Raw genomic sequence first — 20,201 nt, forward strand, 5'->3', positions numbered from 1 at the left:
TAGTGTCACTCTAAGGGAGTATTCAAACAATCAAGCATTCAAGATTGGAACTCAAATAAAACATCAATTAATCAAAAGCATAATAAAGAGGTTCAATAAAACGAATACATCCTAGGGTTCACAAATACCCAAGTACCCACTAGGGGGTTTAGCTCTCCATGGAGCTAATTACAATCAATGAAATCAAGTGTAAAATCAAGGAATCCATAGAAAACCCCCTCGATAGTCATGGTGATGGTCTTGTGGAGAGTCCTCTACTCATCCAAGGGTCCCTTTATCTGGCCTAAGATACACCTCGCTGGATCGGTGCTAACGAAAGCTCTCCCACTAACCTTCTTCCAAATGGAGCATGATGTCAGAGCCGTAGAACATCTCCAAATCTCTAGCCAATACCTCTCTAAACCCTAGCCGCCGCCCTCTCTCAAGTTGGGGAAAAGATGGAAAAAAGAATCCTGAAATCAAGGGTTGAAATCAGCCTTAAATAGGGCTGGAATTGGGAATTCATACGCCTATGTGGGTGCCCGTGTGGATTCTCTATTTTCATCCTTCTTCTGCCGGCTGTGAACAGTACCTGCTGCAATGTTTTGCTATAGTGTTCTGCTACAGTACCGGCCTGAAACACTCCCGAATCCATGCTTTCATCGAGGTAACATAAATGGGCACACGTTTACGTCGTAGATCGCTTTGCTTCTTCAATAACAGACATGTTGGTGGAGATCTTGCTATACATGCACAAGGTGGAATGCTTGAATGTGACTGCCCTTGTGCCCCTCCAAATCGTTGTGCTAACTTGAATACGAAGAGGTTGGCACATATTCCAGCATTTCGAACCCGACTTATGTCTTCGCGTTTGAACCTTCTTAAGATTTTCTCTAAATGGTGCATTTACGATCCACATTGGCTTCTTTCTCTAATACTCAGCCTCACAACCCTATCTGCATGAAAGTAACATAAATACACACATATTAGGTTTAAAACCCGATAAAAGTAATGCTCATCATAAGCAAAGAACACTTCGTATTCTTATCGCACAAGCACTTATCAAAGACTAAGATTACACTTCCCTAATTGAGATTTAATGTGTTATGAAAATCCAAAAGCACAAGGTCCCAAATATAAGATCAACCATGACTAGTCCCCTACGAGATCCTGATGGAGAGAAGACTCTTGACGTCTCACACCACGTATGACTACTTAAAGCTCTAGGGATTCCAAGTGATAAACCATATTCCCAAATCTAGATCAAAACCCTTTGGTCCAAGCAAAAAATCCCTAATCACAACTAAGTCCCGGCTGAGAGGAAACTCTCGACACCTCACTGTGTATGCAATTGCAAAGAACTCTTGGAATGTAGAGGTAGGATAAATCACATCGGAGGGGAAAAGGGACGTTCCGCAACCTCTCGACTCACCTTCTCAACCCTCTGCAACCTTGGTAAATCTAATCCTAGTGGTAATGGTCACTCGTCAAAAGGATGGTTAGAATAGGTTCTCAACCCTAATGTCACTCTAAAGGAAAACCAAACATCAAGTACACATTATTGAAACTCAAGTAAATACTCAATTAAAGGAAACACAATAAAAGTCAAAGAAACAAATACATCCTAGGATGTACATGTCCAAGTACCCATTAGAGGTTTAGCTCTCTATGGAGCAATACAAAATCAAATATGAAAGCAAATGAAAGTGCAAACAATCCATAAAGATAATCCCTTGTTGTCTGGTGATGATGGCTCCAAGAGCCACTCCTCCTTCTACAAAGACTCCTCCATCGAGCCTAAGGCACACTTCGGTGAATCGATGTCATCGGCAGCTCCTCTAATAACTATCTTTCGAAAGAAGTTGATGTTGAATGGCGTAGAAATGCTCCAAAACCTCACAAAATCTCCTACAAACCCTTGTTGTGCTCCCTCATGATGATAGGAAAAAGATCTCCAAAATAACTCTTTAGAGCGGCCTTTTAAACATAGAGATCGGGCTTCACACAACCGTGTGGATTCTCTGTTTCGGCACGATAAACAATAACCTGCTATACTAGCCTGTGAACATTAATTTGCTACAATAACCACATGAACACTATCACCCAATTTCTTTTTCTTCCTCTGAGGCCACACAGCTGGGCACACACTCGTGTGGTAGGTCATGTAGCTTCTTGTCTTTCAAATGTGTTAAATAAGCCCTTGAAATTTTTGCACAAGCTAGAACATGAGTGTGTAACTGCCTTTGTGCCCTTTTAACATGTGAATTAACTTGAACACTCTTGGGAGTTGGCACACACCCTCATGCATATGATCACGGCTTGTGTCTTGATCCTTGTTCAATGTAAGATTATTCCCAAAATTTGCATTCATGACCTATTTTTGTATTCTTTCTCCTCAACAAGCCTTCACAACCCTAAATGCACAAAAGAACACATAAATACAAAAATGAGCCATAAAACCTGATAAAAATAATGCTTAATGTAAGTAAATCATACTAATTAATATGTATACAGAAGCACTTGTCACTCACTTTCTATTACACCTCCTCGTATTTCTAACCCAGGTATAACTCACACAATATCAAAGAATTAAATTTCTAGAAAATCTATTGATTGGCTTTATGCTATATACTAGTAAAAATAAAAACTAACGAATGATGGTTATGCTGTATTCTTCTTTAGCATTTCAATGAAGCAGTAGTGAAGCAAATATCAAGTTATGTTGTGTTAAAAGAACAGATAACTAATTCGTTCTTTTTTGACATTTTAAAATTTATAGGTAGGTCTACTAAAATCAATGCTACATATTTTGATAATATTTGAGTTTTGGAGCTTACAAGTAACTGCACTTCAAAGACGAAGAAGACTTTGGGGGATCCTAGACTAGGCTAGACATGGGTATAGGCCGATTAATCAGGCTAACCCAACAGGTCTGGTTGGCTTTGGCCCGTGTCGGGAAACTCGAACTCAGTCCGAAAATTATCAAAACCCTTTGGGTCCAGGCCCGGCCAGCCTAACTCGATTGGTTTTAAATTTTTTGAATTATTATTATTATTATTATTATTATATTTTTATTACTAAATTAAAAATGGAATGCATGAAATGAAATGGGGACGATTTGAACCTGGGCATTTAGCATACCAACCGAGATTTCAACCCCATTGACCTCACTTCTTTTTGTACTGATATTAAAAACAAACTTCAAACCAAAATTTTTCAAAATAAATAATTTAAAAACAAAAAAATTAAAAATAATTATAATAAATGAGAAGAATTTGACACAACATAAAACAATTCATAATAACTTAAAAAATGAAGGATTTACATTAAGTAATTTACTTATCGAATTACGTTTCTAATACATATCTTTTTGAGTGTGAAAAAAATCAAAGCCTGAGTAGTTCTCTTAATTTGAATCAGAGTTAAGTTGCTAGTCATTCACTTAGGTAGTGTCTGTTTTGTGGTATTTGAAGTTACAATGTAACTTCAAATACCACTTTCTTTATGATGTTGCTTGTTTCTAATGTGACTTTCTTTGTTGTTGGATTACATGATGCTTTATCTTGTAAATGCAATACTTGTAACTGATACCTTAAGGTAAATATTATATGGCGACATTGTTCAATACAGGTTTCACTAGTTTATAAATGCAAGAGTGAGGCTTTGGAAACCTATGGTGGAAAAAATACATTATGTTGAAATAATATAGTCAAATAAAGTTCATTTATTTGATAAAAACCTTAATTTCAGTGAGCGACCTAAGTTACAATCGGACTTCACTGCAATAAATTATGAAAATCAACCAACTAATAACACCAAGGAATGGAAAAATCATTATATGCCAGTAAAGCATTTCCGCAATGAGATCTGTCATTTACCAAACCACAATGAACATCTTTTTGGCTTTGGAAGCCATGATATGTCAAGTCATCTTGACGTCGCTGTTGGAGGTTGTTCTAGTGGAGGAAATGGTGGTGTTACTCTTACATTGGGCCTTCATTAGAGTAATGGAGTCTGTACCAGGGGCGGACCCACATGGGGGCCAGCCCGGGCTGGCCGACCGGAAAACTTTAGAAGAACCGTGTCCAATAATATTTTTTTATATGAATATTAATGTTTAATAATATTTTGTTTGTGTTTAGCTAATATGTAATTAGTATGTGCTTGAGTGGTTTGTGGGAGTTGAATGATAGGAGCCCACCATGGTTCAAATCTTAGAGTTTGCAATTGTAAGTTTTTAATAATTTTAGTAATTAAAAACAAGGTTTTTCTTTCAAAAAAAATTGTGGAAATTTTAAAAATTATATAACACAAATAATGATCTAAACTTTATGATTTTTTTAATAATCAATAAAAAATTAAATTAATAATGTGGCATTGAAAATTTTTTCTTATTTAAAAAAATTATTAAATTTTTTTAAGTTTTAATAAAGTTTAAAAAAATTATTCAAAAACATCCCTCGCAATTATAGTAGTTGACTTCAACCCTTTTACCGATGAGTTTTGGTTTTGCCACTGGTCGTGGTTGGACTGAGGAAAGGTCATGGTTGGGCTAAAAATGCTGGAAAATTAAAAGGTGATGAATATGAGAATATTGACTTTTATTTAAGCCCGGGCTGAACTAAATTTCTAGGTCCGCCACTGGTCTATACCAAATTAAAAATGTAGATAGCATTGAAGTTAATTAAAAGCTTTCTTATGTGGCAAGAGATGTGTTATGTTGCTGATTTGAAGTCAGTTTATGTGTCAGCTATTATATGTAAGTTATAGTGGGTGGTTTCATGCAGTTACTCAAAGAATGAGTGCATGAAAAGTTGTCTACACAAAACGTTGTTTTCATGTAATGCCAGTCTATTTATTTGTGTATCACTACTTTGGAAGGCAACCAAGACTGGAGGTATCCTGGCAAATATTGATTTTTGCAGATTTTGTTCTTTAAGAACAACCTATGAAGTTGTTTATCCACTAAGAATGGAATTTGTACTTGGTCTTCACATACTAGTCTTTAGTGATCCTTCAAAAATTTCACATAACTATAATATTTGGTTTTGTGAACCACTTCAAATTTCATGAAATATAACTTTCAAAATTTGTGCATATAAACTTAATTCACAGCTTTTTTTTTGAAATTACGTGTGCTGCTTCTAGTCAATTGAATAATATATTAGCTGAAATGATCACCTTGTGTTGTAGCTTTAGCCTAATTTACATAAAAGTTGCCCTCATGTATATGTTTGTTGACCTAACCCTACGTTGGTTTTCCTTGCAATGTAAATGAAGTATGTTTTGAAGATTTCCTTTGGTATGTATTTCAACTAAGCATCTTGGTTATATATCCAATTACCTGTCAATTAAATCTAGGTCTTCATGACACAAGTGATTTCCCAAGAGTTATAATATAACCCATGGCTGACCTCCTTGTAGTGGCCATCAAGCCTAGCCAGAATTAAAAAATGCATAAAGTTATAAACCACAATTTTCTTCAACAGAATACCTTGACCAAGACTTCTCTTGAGCTACCTTAATATTTGAAATGCCACCTCCAAGTGCTCTTGCATATTGTCATGTGCAAATTGAGAGAGTATATGGATTGCATAGCAAATTTAGGGTCTAATGATTATGAAGTACATCAAACAACTAACAAGTCATCTATACATAGCAGGATCCTTCATTAGTGCCCCATTTGCAAGTCCGAGTCGGTGATTTTGTTCCATCTGAAAATCTACGATCTTGACGTCAAACATTCTATACACTATTAGGATATACAATGTGTACTTATGTTGATATAAGGTTAACCTTTGTGAAGATCATGCCACCTCAATCTCCAAGAAATACTTCAACTCACCAAGATCTTTTATCCGATAAAACATTTGTCTAAAAAATGCTTGAAATTTGATCCAGTTTCCAAACAATTTTTTTTTCTTTTTTGCTAGGATGAGGTCATCAATGTAAACAATATCAAGAACATGAGTATATTGCCTTTAGTATATGAGAAAAGCGAATAGTCTACATAAGATTGGATAAACCCATAATCAAGTAGTAAGGGTGTCAACTTTGCAAAGCAGCTCCTTGATGCATGTTGTAGACCAAGTATCGATTTCCGAAGTCTATATACTTGAAAGATGATCCAAAATAGAAAGCAAATAATCCTCTTGGTAGGTCTTCAAAGAACTTAAAGATCAATGAAAGCGGTGCTTATACATCATCATCTAATATGGATACAAGTATTGATATAGATGATAGTGAGGTTGAGGTCCGTCCGATTGGTCAAAAAACAGAGAAGGCAAAAGCAAAGGCTAACAGAAAAATAAAGTCAAATGTGGTCGAAAAATCAAACGAAGATGAAGAAATGGATGCAGGATGGGCTGAATTACGAGAATGAAGGGACAAAAAATTAGTAGAAGTACAAAGTCTAAAAAAATCTTTTGAAATGTTTGTTGATCATCAAATTCTGACTATGAATACTAGTCACATGAATGAAGAACTGCTTGAGAATCATTGTCTTATGTGCAATGTCATAAAATCAAAATGTAATATGTAATGTTTATCTATTTTATTTATAATACAATGTAATTTTAGTATTTTGTAATTTTAAATTGTGGTTTTTGTAATGTAATTTTATCTTTATGTAATTTTAAATTAATATGGTAATATTATAATATAATTTTATTTATTATGTAATATGCATTTAGGCCCGGTTTTCAAACGACTAGTTTTTTATGCCTAGTTTTTAATCAACTAATTTTCAAACTTCTACTTTTCAAAAATCTAATAAAATATAATAACCAAGTGATTATAATCCTCTTAAAATAACTAAAATTATTTTAAAAAATTATAAACATATTTAAAAATTTAAAGATAAAATTTGCATGGTGTGATAAATATAATTTCTTATATAGATATTTAAAGATAAAATCTCACTAGATAAATATTTAAATAAAATTAATTATGTTAGAATGGGTTGTAACACCGGCATCGGGGTTGCATGCCTTACATGCCCGGCATGTTACCCTGATGCTGGGTTAGGTTACACCCCTTGTAACTTGTAACTTGTAACCCCGACCCCGGGTTATGGTTATAACTATAAAAGAAATCTGATTTTTTTTAGTGATAATGGGTTAGTTATTTTTTAATTTTTTAAATATGTTTTAAATATTTAAAGATAAAATTTTTAAAGATAAAACCACACTAGATAAATATTTAAATAAAATTAATTATGTTAGAATGGGTTGTAACACAGGTATCGGGGTTACATGGCTGGCATGTAAGCCATGTAACCCTGATGCCAGGGTTACAACCCCTTGTAACGCCGGCCTTGGGATTAGGGTTACACCCCTTGTAACTTGTTATCACGGCCCCGGGGTTAGGGTTATAAATATAAAAAAAATCTAATTTTTTTTTAGTGATACTGGATTAGTTATTTTTAAATTTTTTAAATATGTTTTAATTTTTTTTAAATAATTTCAGTTAATTCAAGAGGATTATAATCACTTGCTCATTACATTTTCTTCATTTTAGTGTTTATGAATTCTAGCCATTTGAAAATTGTTTTTTACTTTATTATCATTCACAAATTAATTAATTTTTCCAAAATAATATAATAATTTATTGTTATTCATATATTTTATTATTTTACATATTTCTTTTGAAATTTATTTTTTAAAATATATTATATAATAATTTCATTAATAATATTTAAGATTTTATTAAATAAATATGTTTTAATGGAATATATAAATGTAAATAGGTAATAAGTTAATGAAATGATTGTGGTTCCTATTTTATAGTATAACTATTATGATAGATATTTTAATGAGTTGATGAGGTGGCATGACCATCAAACTCTAGGATAGTCTAATGATTAAAGATGTCCTAAATAGTCCTAACTTTGTATTAAACAACAATTGCTTATTCTTGTCTTCTGGAAACACTCCACTTTCTTTGTTGCTTGCACATCATCTTGTCTGCATTGTATGTGGACTGGTGTTTTATTTTTTGAAGATTTTTGTTGGACTATTTTGAGATAAATTTTTTAATCCAATATATGTTTATTTGATAAAGTATTTTTGGTGAACCTGCTTTATTGCAATAACCAATGTAACGCGGGCCTTTATGTCAAATAGGTGGTATTTTCCGTGAACCTGCTTTATTGCAGGAACCAATGTAACTCAGGCCTTTATGTTAAATAAGTGGTCATTCAACCAAGTAATAAATAAAAGTTCTCTCCACTTAAATGCAAAATAAAAGCAAGAAGTATCAAGGGGAGTGACAACTACAGTGCCAACCTTTTTTTTCCTTATTTTCTTTTATTATTTTTATATTTTTGAGGTAAATGTCCAAATTATGATTTTTTTTTTTACAAAATTTACTTAAATAATAAAGTTCATTTTTCAACTATGGATTAAAAAATAAATCACTAGTATTAAATAAATAAATTATTATTAAGTTCCATATAGGTGCTATTTGGTTGGCAATAAGTAGGTGCAAGTAGGTATAATGTAAGTTTACATGTAAAAGGTGTTTGATTTGATGTAAAAAGTAATTTTATGTAAAAAAAGTTCACAACAAAGTACGCCTTTTGCTGTATTTTCACTTACAGCCAATTTGACTGTAAGTGAACATATAGTAAAAGCAACAGTTAAAATCACCACTCCCTCCATTTTACTTTTGCAGCACTATTCTCCTTCTCCTTACTTTTGTTGTACAAAAGCTTTCATTACCACCGGGCATTCGTGTTTCGGAGCCTGACCAGCCTCCATCATTGTTCGTGTTTAGAGCCTGGCCACTGTCCACTGCCCAGCGCCTTGTACAAGCTTATACCACTCCCAGAAAACCTAGCGGTGCTCGCTTCATCTTTTCTTGTTTGGACAAGTGTGTTGTACTTTTTTTTTTCTTGTTTGGACAATGTGATGTTTGGACAAGTACAATTTTGTATTTTAATTTGATGTTTGGACTTCATTTTTTTACCCCTAGATAGCAAGTTTGCATGGTTAGCTTACCACGCCTACAGGGTTAGGGTACCAAGTCCACGTGGTTAGCTTACCAAGTCTTCAGGTAGGATACCCACCACGCATGGATTGTCTTCACCCAAGAATCGTGTTTTGATGGAAAGTGTCATGTTGAACTATGAATGTTAAATGTTGTATTTTGGGTAGTATTAGATGAATATTAATCATGAACGTTAAATATTTATTTGAATGAATGTAGTAATGTTGAATGATACTAATCATGAATGTTGTATTTTGAGTAGTAATATATGTGGTAACAAGATTAATAGTGAATGTTGAATGTTTTATTTAAATGAATCTTGATGTTATTTAATTATTTTTCATTTAATAATGTGGTATAAAATTTAATATTCATTATTTAAATTAAAAAATATTTTTAATCATTAATAAATAATTAATATTTTAAGTTTGAATAAGTATCTTATTAAATTTATTAATTAGTTTAAATTAATTTTAATAAACATTATTAGATAACTAGGGGTAATAATAAATAATGGAGGTAATCTCACCATCCCAGTTACATGTGACTATACCCTTTCACTTACATCAAACCAAAAAAATAAAAATTAGTTACAACATTACTAATTATAGCAAACCAAACAACAGTTGATGTAAGTTAAAATGTAGCATTTTCACTTATATCTGTAACTGAATTTACATGTAATTTAAATAACAGATAACCAAACAACACCATAATAAATTTAAACTATAAATAACACCAAAGATACTTGGTCAAGTTTGCATAAAACTTACATAACTCACATACTACAACTAATCATGAGCAAAAGAAAATTATATTTTAAATTGCCTTGTCTTGTTAAATATAATATTTAACTTCTCAAGTATGTCATTTGAGTAATCAAATAACTATGTTAAATAGCTATTATTCAAAAATTCACCAAGATAATGTCTTCCAGCAAACATTTTGTGATAGGAGTAATTTATATTATAAAAAAAGACAAAAAAAGAAAAATCAAGGCTTCTTGATTTCCAACATGACATCGAGATCGAGAACCAGCCCTAATCCAATTAATTTTTATCTATTTATTTTGGTTTATTTAATGCTGAAAGTCCCCCATTATATGAAATATTTTTTACAAAAAGGTCCATGTTCTCTTTCTCTCTCCTCCCAAGTCTTCCCACAATGACCGTAGAAGTAGCATATCATGTTATTATATTACTAGTCAAATCACCTATCTTAACATTTTGACATCATATAAGCCTCAGTTTTCTTGACTCGGGTGAAATCCTCATTTTTCCCAACCCATGAGTGACACATGGACCTCAAGCAAAAGGGACCAATAAACAAAAGACAGCAAGTAATTCATTCATCCTAGTCTCAGTACTCCCAAAGCACTCTAATCTAACAGCTGAAATCCACCAGCAATCTTATATCTATCTGTTCGTTTACTTTCCCGGAGGCTATTTCCTTTTTCTCCTCCCTTTCTCTAAAAGAAAGCACATAACTGAACTCGTTCATGGCATCCATGCTCCTCCTCCTCCTCCTCCTCCGCCTCCATTCATAGAGGAATCTCAAAAATAAGCTTACAGATCAACCAGTCATTCATAGCGTCCACTTTTGATGGGTATGACAACAAATCTCATGCTATGTATCATGTCCTCCTCCCTATCCTTTTCTTCTTCTTCTTCTTCTTCTTCTTCCCTAATCCCAAAACCCTAACCTGAACTCTGGTTGTCTTGGTGGTTATGCTTCTCGAGCTTTATCTATGTCGCTTTCCTTGGTGGCGTTGCTTGAGTATGCGCCATTGAGGCCGTTTACTGGGTTTCCTGCGGTTTTGAGTAGATCTAGGTTTTTGGAGCATGCATTGCAGGTGCTTGAAGTGGCTTGTGGGGTGGGCCGTGATGGAGCTTTTTGTTATGGTGATCAGTTTAGGATGGATGATGTTTATCCCACTGGGAGGGTTGTGAATGGATCGGTGTTAGGGAATGAGCAACAGTGGAAGAAGGTGAGGCTCGTTTCCATGCTCTATTAGGTATGCTATGAACTGAGTTTTCTTGTTTTATTTTTCTAGATTATTGGGCGCATACAATGAGTAATATGTATTATAAGAAACGGTACACTAACTATGACAGTAAGTATGGCGGTAACTACAACTGCCACCGATATAAATATAAATAGCCCAACTAGTATTAAGGACTGGATGTCGGGTGGAGTAAAAGAAATAGCTACCAGAATGTTCAAAAACCAAGGAGGAAAATGAAATACGTCTCTCAAGAAACGAAATGTGGCTCAAATATCTTAGAGGCAAGTACGACAGCAGTAATATATGTAATACTAAATACCTGCATCAAATATATTTAAATATGTAATTACAATATCCTTAATATAAACCATATTTTATGCGTATGTATCATTGTCAGTAAATATATGAATAAACTTACATTTTATATAATATTAATTTATTTAATAACGGCAGTGCAGTGCAATAGATAAAATTTACAGACACGTAATAATAGACCTACAACATCTTAGATTGAAGGGGCAAAGTAAGTCCCCCACCTAGTTGCGACATAGCCTTTGATATGAATTTACCATATATATGTACATACATATATACATATACATATACATATACATATACATACACACATATATAGAAATATATACATATACACTTACAAAATACATGTATATACATACATATATACATATACATATATAGAAATATATACATATACACATACACATGCATATATATACACACACATACATATACTTAAACACACACACACACATATATATATATATATATTTATATAAACATACATAGGTATTTTTACATATGCATATATACATACATATACATATACATATACATATACATTTATAGTATGCTTACATACATATACTCATATACATGTATGTATATATATAGATATATATATGCATATATACATATTTGCATATGTACATATACTAATATAGATATATATATATATATATATTCATATACATATATATATATACATATACATGTATGTATATGTATATATATGCATATATGCATATATATATACACATATTTATACACTTATACACATGTGTTTTCCAATTCCAAATTTACAAATCCTTCTAAACAAAAATAAAATCTTATAATACATTAATTTCAGTTACATCCAACCAAATAAAAGATTTGACTGCACTGTAATTTAAAAATCAAGTATTTCCAGTTACATTGTAATTGAAATTCACTACATTTAGAATTACATCAAACCAAACAACACCTTATTCATTTTCATTAAGGTCTTTCTAAGTCTTGACTTCTGTCTTGCACTCTCAAAGGCTATTGTTTTCATACCCATCATATTGTTAGTGAAGAAAAAGCTTCTTTTTTTTTTTGTCGTTGCTTCTTACAATTGAACTTAAGCACATTTCAAATCATCTATGCAAACTTGCATTTTAATGTTTAATGGTATTTAATATTTGGAAAGTTGTTGCATTTTATTTATGTATATGTATATATATATATATATATATATATATCTTATTGCCCACAACATAATCACATGTTATGTTAGTGTTAAGGGAGTTTATTAAGTCGTTACTTGAATGTTTTAAACAAAAAGTTCATTGGGAGGTTGACCCACAGAGTCACAAGTTGGGAAAATCTCAACCTGTAACTAGGCCCACTATAATGCATGGTTGGTTATGGGTTGGCGGCCTGGCTCACATGCCAGCTGACTCGCACGTGTTTTGCCGAGCCAGTTATGGTCCAGGCCAGACCAAAATTAAGCTCATGGCCCCTCGAGACTTTGCTTAGTGTTCCAGGGAATGCCAAGAAAGCAAATTAGAGCATTGTTGTGCGAAAATTTGAGGAAGCCATTCAATTTCCAAGTAGGCTTGTTATCAGTATTTAAATTGTAGGTAAAGATAATAAATATATATAATATGCAAAGAGGAAAGCTACGAAGGCCCAGTACTCTTGGTCTAGAGAAAAAGTTAGCTGGCTTTGTAGAGGAGTGTTCTCCATTAAAAGCAAAGTTTGGAAAGAGATCAACCATCGAAGTACTATTAAAGAACCAAGGATCATAGAGGAATGAAGCAAATTTCCATTACTAATGTCATATGCAGGTTCTAAAAGGGGTCACAATAAGAAAGTAGCTCTTTAAAAACTTAGGGCCCGGTGTTCCACCCTAAAACCCTAAAACATAATGCTTTAACCTTTAGATGAATTGTTTGAGCTCTATAAGCTAACACAAAGATTCTTTTTCTTAGAAGTGCCAGAAAAGTTTCCAAGAGTATGCAATTTAGACATCTTTTAAGTCGTCAGTTATGTATGCATTAACATCCCTTTCCATGTCACGCATTTGACATTTGTAACTCTTTCTGCATCTCTTCAGGTTAAGCCATGTAATAAGTTTGTACACTTTGAAAAAGAATATTCTTACAGAAATTAGTTTGTTATTGCAAATTGAGACTAACATATTTGTATCAAAATCTTATATTATATAACAAATGACAGGAGTCGATTGGATTGAATTAGTAGAGTAGGTCTTAATTCACATGAACAAGTGATTTCAAATTTAAATTTTAGTTCCGTATATAAAATTGGTATCTATCTATGCAACATAGTGGCGAAGAAAAGTTTTTTTTTGAGAAAAATGAAAATGTTTTTAATTGAGTACACGTAAAAGAGTAAGGGTGAATTAGTAGTCTGAATGACATGAATGCCAAGTTGGCATTTATGTCAACATGCCCGTTATTCTTTATTTATCTCTTTTTTTAGAAAAAAATTTTAATTTTTTTTATAATCTACCCTTGTTTAATAATTTTTAAAGTATAAAGAATTATCCTAAACTCAAAATCCTAATACCCTAAATTTTAAACCCAAATATTATAAAATATTTAACCCAAAATTCAAAAAATATAAACCCTAAACCCTAAATCTTAAGCCCTAAGCTCTAAATTATAAATCACACCCTAATTATGAGGGTTTGTGATTTATAATTTAGGGTTTAGGAAGGGGGTTTTCAGTTTATTAGATGATAAAGAGAAATTATTTTTTTTTAATAAAAAAAGGAAAAGAATGTCGTGGATGCTAACATAGATGCCAACTTGGCATCATATCATTTAGACTACCAATTCGGCCTAAATATCATTACGCCAAGTAAAAAGTGAAGATCAAAATAATATATTTTTATAATTTTTTTAAAAAAATATATATTTTAAAATAGTATTATACTAATTTATAGAAAATCAAGTTGTGAAATAATAATTTTTTATAATTTTTTTTGTATATAACCAATTTATTAAATATCAAGAGATTAAATTATAAATTTTATAAATATATTTTTCTAAAATTATATTTATTTTTATAATATTTTTAAAATATCTATATTAATTGTAAGAAAAACCAACATGCATCGGTATATCAATACTTATTTTATTTTAAATTATTTATTCATTTTATTTAGATTTTTGTTATAAATAAATAAGATTATATTTTTATAATTGTTTTTCTTATTTTTAAAATTTTTATTGGAGATAATAAAGATTTTTATAATTTTTATCTTATATAAAGGGATTTCGTAAAGTGGGGTGTTGATAATAAAGATTTTTTTAAAAAAATTTATAAAACTATTATATAAATTTTATATTATATAGAGGATTTTGTAATAAATTTTATATTATATAGGGGATTTTGTATGACATGGGGTAACTCGGTCCATGGCAACAATGTAAATTTTCATATGAGCATATGCATCCATATTTATATTCACAACCAAATAAAACTACGTATCCTAATACACACCACAAAAAATTCATATTTCTATACATAACCAGATAAAAGTTATATATTTCCTATACACAACTACTAAAATTCTATATACAAAAACAACCTTATGAATATTTACTTCTGTATAGGTATATATTTGTGCATATATCCCATAAAAATCACACAATATATATACCAAGGATCATATAGGCATTTTGATAAAGGTATATATATGATTTTGATGGGGGTTAAAATACTAAATTTTTTTTTATGTGCTTATATTTGCAAAATTATTGTTGGTCACTATATTTACAGGGTCATATATGTAATTATGTACTTTTATAGGGGTGTATACGCAAATACAAACTTTCATACAGGTTTGATGTAAATATGAATTTTATGAGGATGTCTATAAACTTTTAAAAATATATATGTAAATATTAACTTTATTTGTGTGCATATATGCCAATATTATTTGTAAAATACAAATACAAACTTTTATCAGGGGGTATCTATGAATGTAAATATTTAATTGAGAGACATTAATGAATACAATTTTTTTATAAAATGTATAATATGGTTCCTTTACTTTTCTCTCTCTTTTCTTTTTGTTCTTCTACTTAGAAATGCTCCCAAATAATTCCTCCATTCTAGAAAATGGTTTCACTTAGTTTTTTCTACTCTAAAATAGGTTAATTATTAACTGTATTTTTCAAAAGTAGAATGACTAAATGGATAAAGATTAAAGGGTAGAAGGATTAAATTAGGTCAGTGATTAATGGGGTGCATTTCTGAGAAAAGTAGATGGACCAATTTAAGTATTATACCTTTAATATAAAACCCTAGAATAAGAATATCAAAGATTTGGTACTAGTAGCTAGCGATGTTTTCCCAGATCTCGTCGGCACCGTCCGCCGGCGGTGGCCGCCTGAGCTGCGAAGAGTGCGGCGGCGAGGACTTTCGATGACGGCGATGATGGCTTCTACTACTGCCGCCTCTGCGGCTCCCAGAGCCAGGACCTCCTCCACACCGCCACCAATGCCGAGGACGTCGGCGCCCCAGCCGACGGTGCCGTCTACAATCTCTTCCGCCGCCGCGCCCACAATGCCCCCTCCACCCCTGTTCCTAATCTCCCCTCCGGCGAGGACCTCCTCCGAGTCTTATCCCAGCAACCAACCTCCACCTTCGATGCGGTGAGGACCTATTCTTTCAAGACAGAGAAGGAGGAGCCCTCGGATCCTAGGGATTTTGGTGACGCCGCTGAGCAATCGAAGGATCCCGAGGCCGTGGGGTGCTCAATCAGGCTCAGGTATGTGCAGGGCCTGCAGCTGATGCTCCAGCTCCAGTGCGACACGCTAGTCGAGCGGTTCAATGTCAGCAACTCGATTCGTAGGATTGCTACACTTGTTTGGATGAGACACCTAATTCGTTCTGGTTTTCTTGAAGGGAATTGGATCAGGAGTGTGCTCTCTGCTAATGGATGTAAGTTTCATACTCTTTAGCTTCTTCTTCATTTTATTTTATTTGGATGTTTGTCTTCAAACTATTTCAGTGCATGGAATGGTTTTCTGTCAAATAATGTTCTTTCCATAGTGTATGTGGAGAAAAAGGAAATTGCCAGGCTTGTCAAGGGTAAACTCAAAGTAAAAGTTGTCAATTTGAACAAGAAAAGAGCATCAAGGATTTGGCTTTACTCGCTGAGGAAGGCGATGCCGATTTATACTACATTGGCTATTTCGTTCTTGGCTTGTCACCTGGCAAAAGAGCCTATTCTTCCGACTGATGTAACAGAGTGGGCATTAGATGGGAAACTGCCATACCTTGCTGCATTTGTTGAAATTGATAGAGATCTTGGGTACTCTTGCACTAATCATTTGTGGAACTCGAGGACTTTGTTCAGGCCTGTCCGAACTATTGGAGCTTGGCAATTAGAAGTTACGGCAGCTTCTATTGCACGACTTGTTGGTTTACGCCTTCGTCCAGTGAACTTCAATACGATTGCCTCTCGCTATCTTAAGGAGCTTCACCTTCCAGTGGACAAGATATTTCCATCTGCTTGCAAGCTTTATGAATGGTCGATGCCTGCAGAATTGTGGTTGTCCAGTAATATGTATAGATTTCCGACTCGTATATGTGTAATGGCAATACTTATTGTGATTATTAGAATTTTGTATAATATTCATGGACAAGGGACATGGGAGAGGATTGTTTCTGGTTTGAGTAAATGTGGCACACAGGGTCCGGTGGATGCTAAATCAGATTGTGATAATCTGGGTTATGTGCCTGAATCTTGGAAGGGACTTGATGATTCTCAACAACTTGGATTTACTCCAGGCTTATCTTCACAAGAGAACTTATCAGAAACACAAACTTCTGATTTCAATGCTGAAGAGTTGTTGGCAGAACTTGAAGCTGGGTATTCTAAAATCTGCACAAACCCTGGTAAGTGTTGTTAATTTATGTGAGCTTGGCTGTCGTTTTGTAAGATTTTCCTCAATGGCCAGATTTTTACTTGTGTGGACTTGGTGAACAATGGAGTATTTTCATTGTTTTGCAAACTTAGATTTGTTGGGAACAAGGATTCTTGTTCCTGATCTAATTCATAGTTAGAAAATCTATATGCCGCACACTTTGGGATCTTTTCTATTACATATGAAGTTTAGACCATTAAACTTTCTAATAAGAATGATGAAAACAAGATGCTTAAACATGCTTTTAGATTTGTCTGCTATGCATATTTTCTTTGATTTTCTTACTTGCTAGAGGGATGATCATTAACATTGCTTCATCTGCAATGCTTTGGTTTAAATTATGTATTTTTACTTGTGTTATTTATTCAATGTATTTATTATTATTTTTATTTTAATAGATCATTTAAAAGACCTGCGGTCTTACCTCAAATACTGTGGTAATACTATTTTTGCTGGTTTAACGTCAACATCTACTGAGAGGAATATGATAGAAAGATTGTGGGAGATTTATGATAATCAAGAGGTAATATCTTTTCTGTATTGGCATTTTTATGTCTTTCTTGCTAGTAAGAACTTGTAACTCGTCTTTTGGATGAAGATTTCGTGTAATATTTTTAATTTTACAATTTAAGTCTACCTTAATCCAATGATAGGCTGACAATAATCTTTAGTTTACCCAATATTCAATGTTCAGAGTAAATTGTTCAGCATCATTGGTTGCAAATGTGTTATACCATGTATCCATAGTCGGTAAATATTCGGAGATTGACTTCTAGATTGGAATTATGCTCGTTTAATTTCCTGTAATTAGTGACGATTCCTATTTAAATCCTTCTTGTCACATTTATTTAATGCCTCTAATTGAAGCACTAACTTGCAAAATTGTTTTGTGGAGCTTACATTGCATGAATGATATTTCCTACTTATCTATAAAATTTTTATGTACTTTTCTTTTCGGGGAAATTTTTTATTCTCAGAATTTGCTCTGCCTAGAAATCTGGTCCGAATTTGTATATCTAAATCGATCTGATAAGTTTAGTTGATATGACCATTATTCGCTTGGATTAGCTCAACCCCTTTTTTGGAAAAAAAAACTTATTGTTGGTTCTTGTGAGACTTTGAAAAGGAAATATGAACAAATTCAATATTACAAAAGCCTTAACTTACAAGAAACCTTACCAATAGTCAAGACATGCGAAACTTGCTCTCATAATTAAATCAGGAATGAAAAAGGTCCTGATAATGTTTAGTTTAGAAAGTCCTATATCTCAATAGTGCATTTACAATTGTTTTTTCTGTTTTGTTTTGATCTAGGAACATTTCCTACTAAGGGTTCCCGAAAAGTTTGAACCAGCATTAGTATATATATGGACATGCTCGCTTCTTTGAGCAATACCGAATCTATTGACCTTCAGCTTCAACATATGTATATATATATGTATTGTAGGTGCAGTTAAGGCTTGTAGATGTTTTGAAATCTTTAGTGAATCTCTTTTATAAAATTTTCTAATGTCTTTCTGATAACCTTTTTCTTTATAAGCTTGTACTCTGCTGTCATCTGAATTTGTATTTTTCCTTTGCTATGTCTTCTTACATTATGTTTTCTTCCTTTTTTGTTGATATCTTGCTACAGTTTGTTCTTTATTAGCTGTGTTGTATCTTACATCTTTGAGCTAGACTGTCTTCACAAATTTTTTAAAAAATTGTCTCAACTCTCAGAAAGAAATAACTTGCTGTATTGAAATTCTGGGGAAAAAAAGGAGGTTCATGTGTTTTCTTGAAAATTGACTCTCTTGGTTAGGCTGTAAGTTACATCCTGGTCTAACAAGTCCAATTGTTGGCTTGTGCTTCTTTTTAACTTGGAATAACTTGTGTTATATTAGTGAACTGCATTGGCTGTAAGCTGCCATAATTGAATGATAAATCCATTCAATTGATTTCAGGATGAGGGACCTATTTATGATATAAAAGAAGGATTAGTCAACCTGGGAAAGAGATCGAGGGATGAATTACCTTCATTCTTAGATGACAATGGCTTTGATGATTGTACTGATCGCGTGATGGGTGATCCACCGGTATCAGAAATTTTAGGTGATGATAAAGGAGATGCAATTCAAAAGATGAAGTTGAGTATGGAGGGGAATGGGTTCAGATACCTTCCACCAAGGGGTCGGCAAAAGACAAATGATTATCTGCATTATAGGAGGCAGCTAGCAGATGGAAAACTAATTTTTGTTGCACATGCGGATTACTATGTTTTGCTTTGTTCTTGTGCTAAGGTAGCCAGAATTGATCCCAGGATTTTGCATTTGGGTGTCATGAAGCTTGAACGCAGACTTGACTCTATTGAAAAGCAATTCCCAGACAATTCTCATAACCCGGTCGATGATAAGTTGTGAAAACATTCTTTGACTATGTTAATTGTTCTCAACGTTTTTTGTGCGGGCGGGGAGCAGTATGCTTGTCAATACTAGCTGCACCAGCTCAAATGTTTGAAATTTCAAATTTCGGCACCTCTTGGCTTGTCCACATATTTTGGGGGAAAAATCACTATATATATTTATATACTTCTAGAGGAAAGATACAATATAGGTGTATACTCCCTCCGTTCTTTTTTTATCTGTCGTGAATAACCGATTCTCACATACAAAAAAAGTTGGTTAATTCACATAATTTAATAAAAACTTAGTTATCTTTTCAAAATTACTTTTAATTTATATCTTCACATTTTTCATTAAATTTCAAGAAGAGAATTGAATAGAGTGTTAGGGTAATTTTGGAAAAAAAATAATAAATACTTTGATGTTCAAAAAATGAAAGATAAAAAGAAACATGGGTACGGAAAGAGTAATATTTATATAATTTTTTTATTTGTTATAATAATTAATTTATAATTATGAAATTGCATAATTATAAATTTTATTTTAACACCAGGATTCATAAAAATCTTTCAATTACTGACAAATTCAATCCTACATTTCATTTTAACACTATATTGGTATTAT

The 20,201-nt window shown here is 32.8% G+C and overlaps 1 protein-coding gene across 1 annotated transcript; it reads left to right on the forward strand.

Annotated features, from left to right (window-relative positions):
* The first annotated feature begins 10,714 nt into the window (after nt 1–10,714).
* LOC120250355 (TATA box-binding protein-associated factor RNA polymerase I subunit B) lies at nt 10,715–19,640 on the forward strand. Its single transcript, XM_039259164.1, has 6 exons — nt 10,715–10,954; nt 13,350–13,359; nt 15,659–16,207; nt 16,319–17,167; nt 17,595–17,719; nt 19,140–19,640. Exons 1-6 carry the CDS (start codon nt 10,715–10,717, stop codon nt 19,593–19,595), a joined length of 2,229 nt encoding a protein of 742 aa, XP_039115098.1. The 3' UTR covers nt 19,596–19,640.
* Nucleotides 19,641–20,201: the final 561 nt, after the last annotated feature.

This window comes from Dioscorea cayenensis, chromosome 3 (assembly GCF_009730915.1).
Source record: "Dioscorea cayenensis subsp. rotundata cultivar TDr96_F1 chromosome 3, TDr96_F1_v2_PseudoChromosome.rev07_lg8_w22 25.fasta, whole genome shotgun sequence".
Taxonomy (NCBI): Eukaryota; Viridiplantae; Streptophyta; class Magnoliopsida; order Dioscoreales; family Dioscoreaceae; genus Dioscorea; species Dioscorea cayenensis.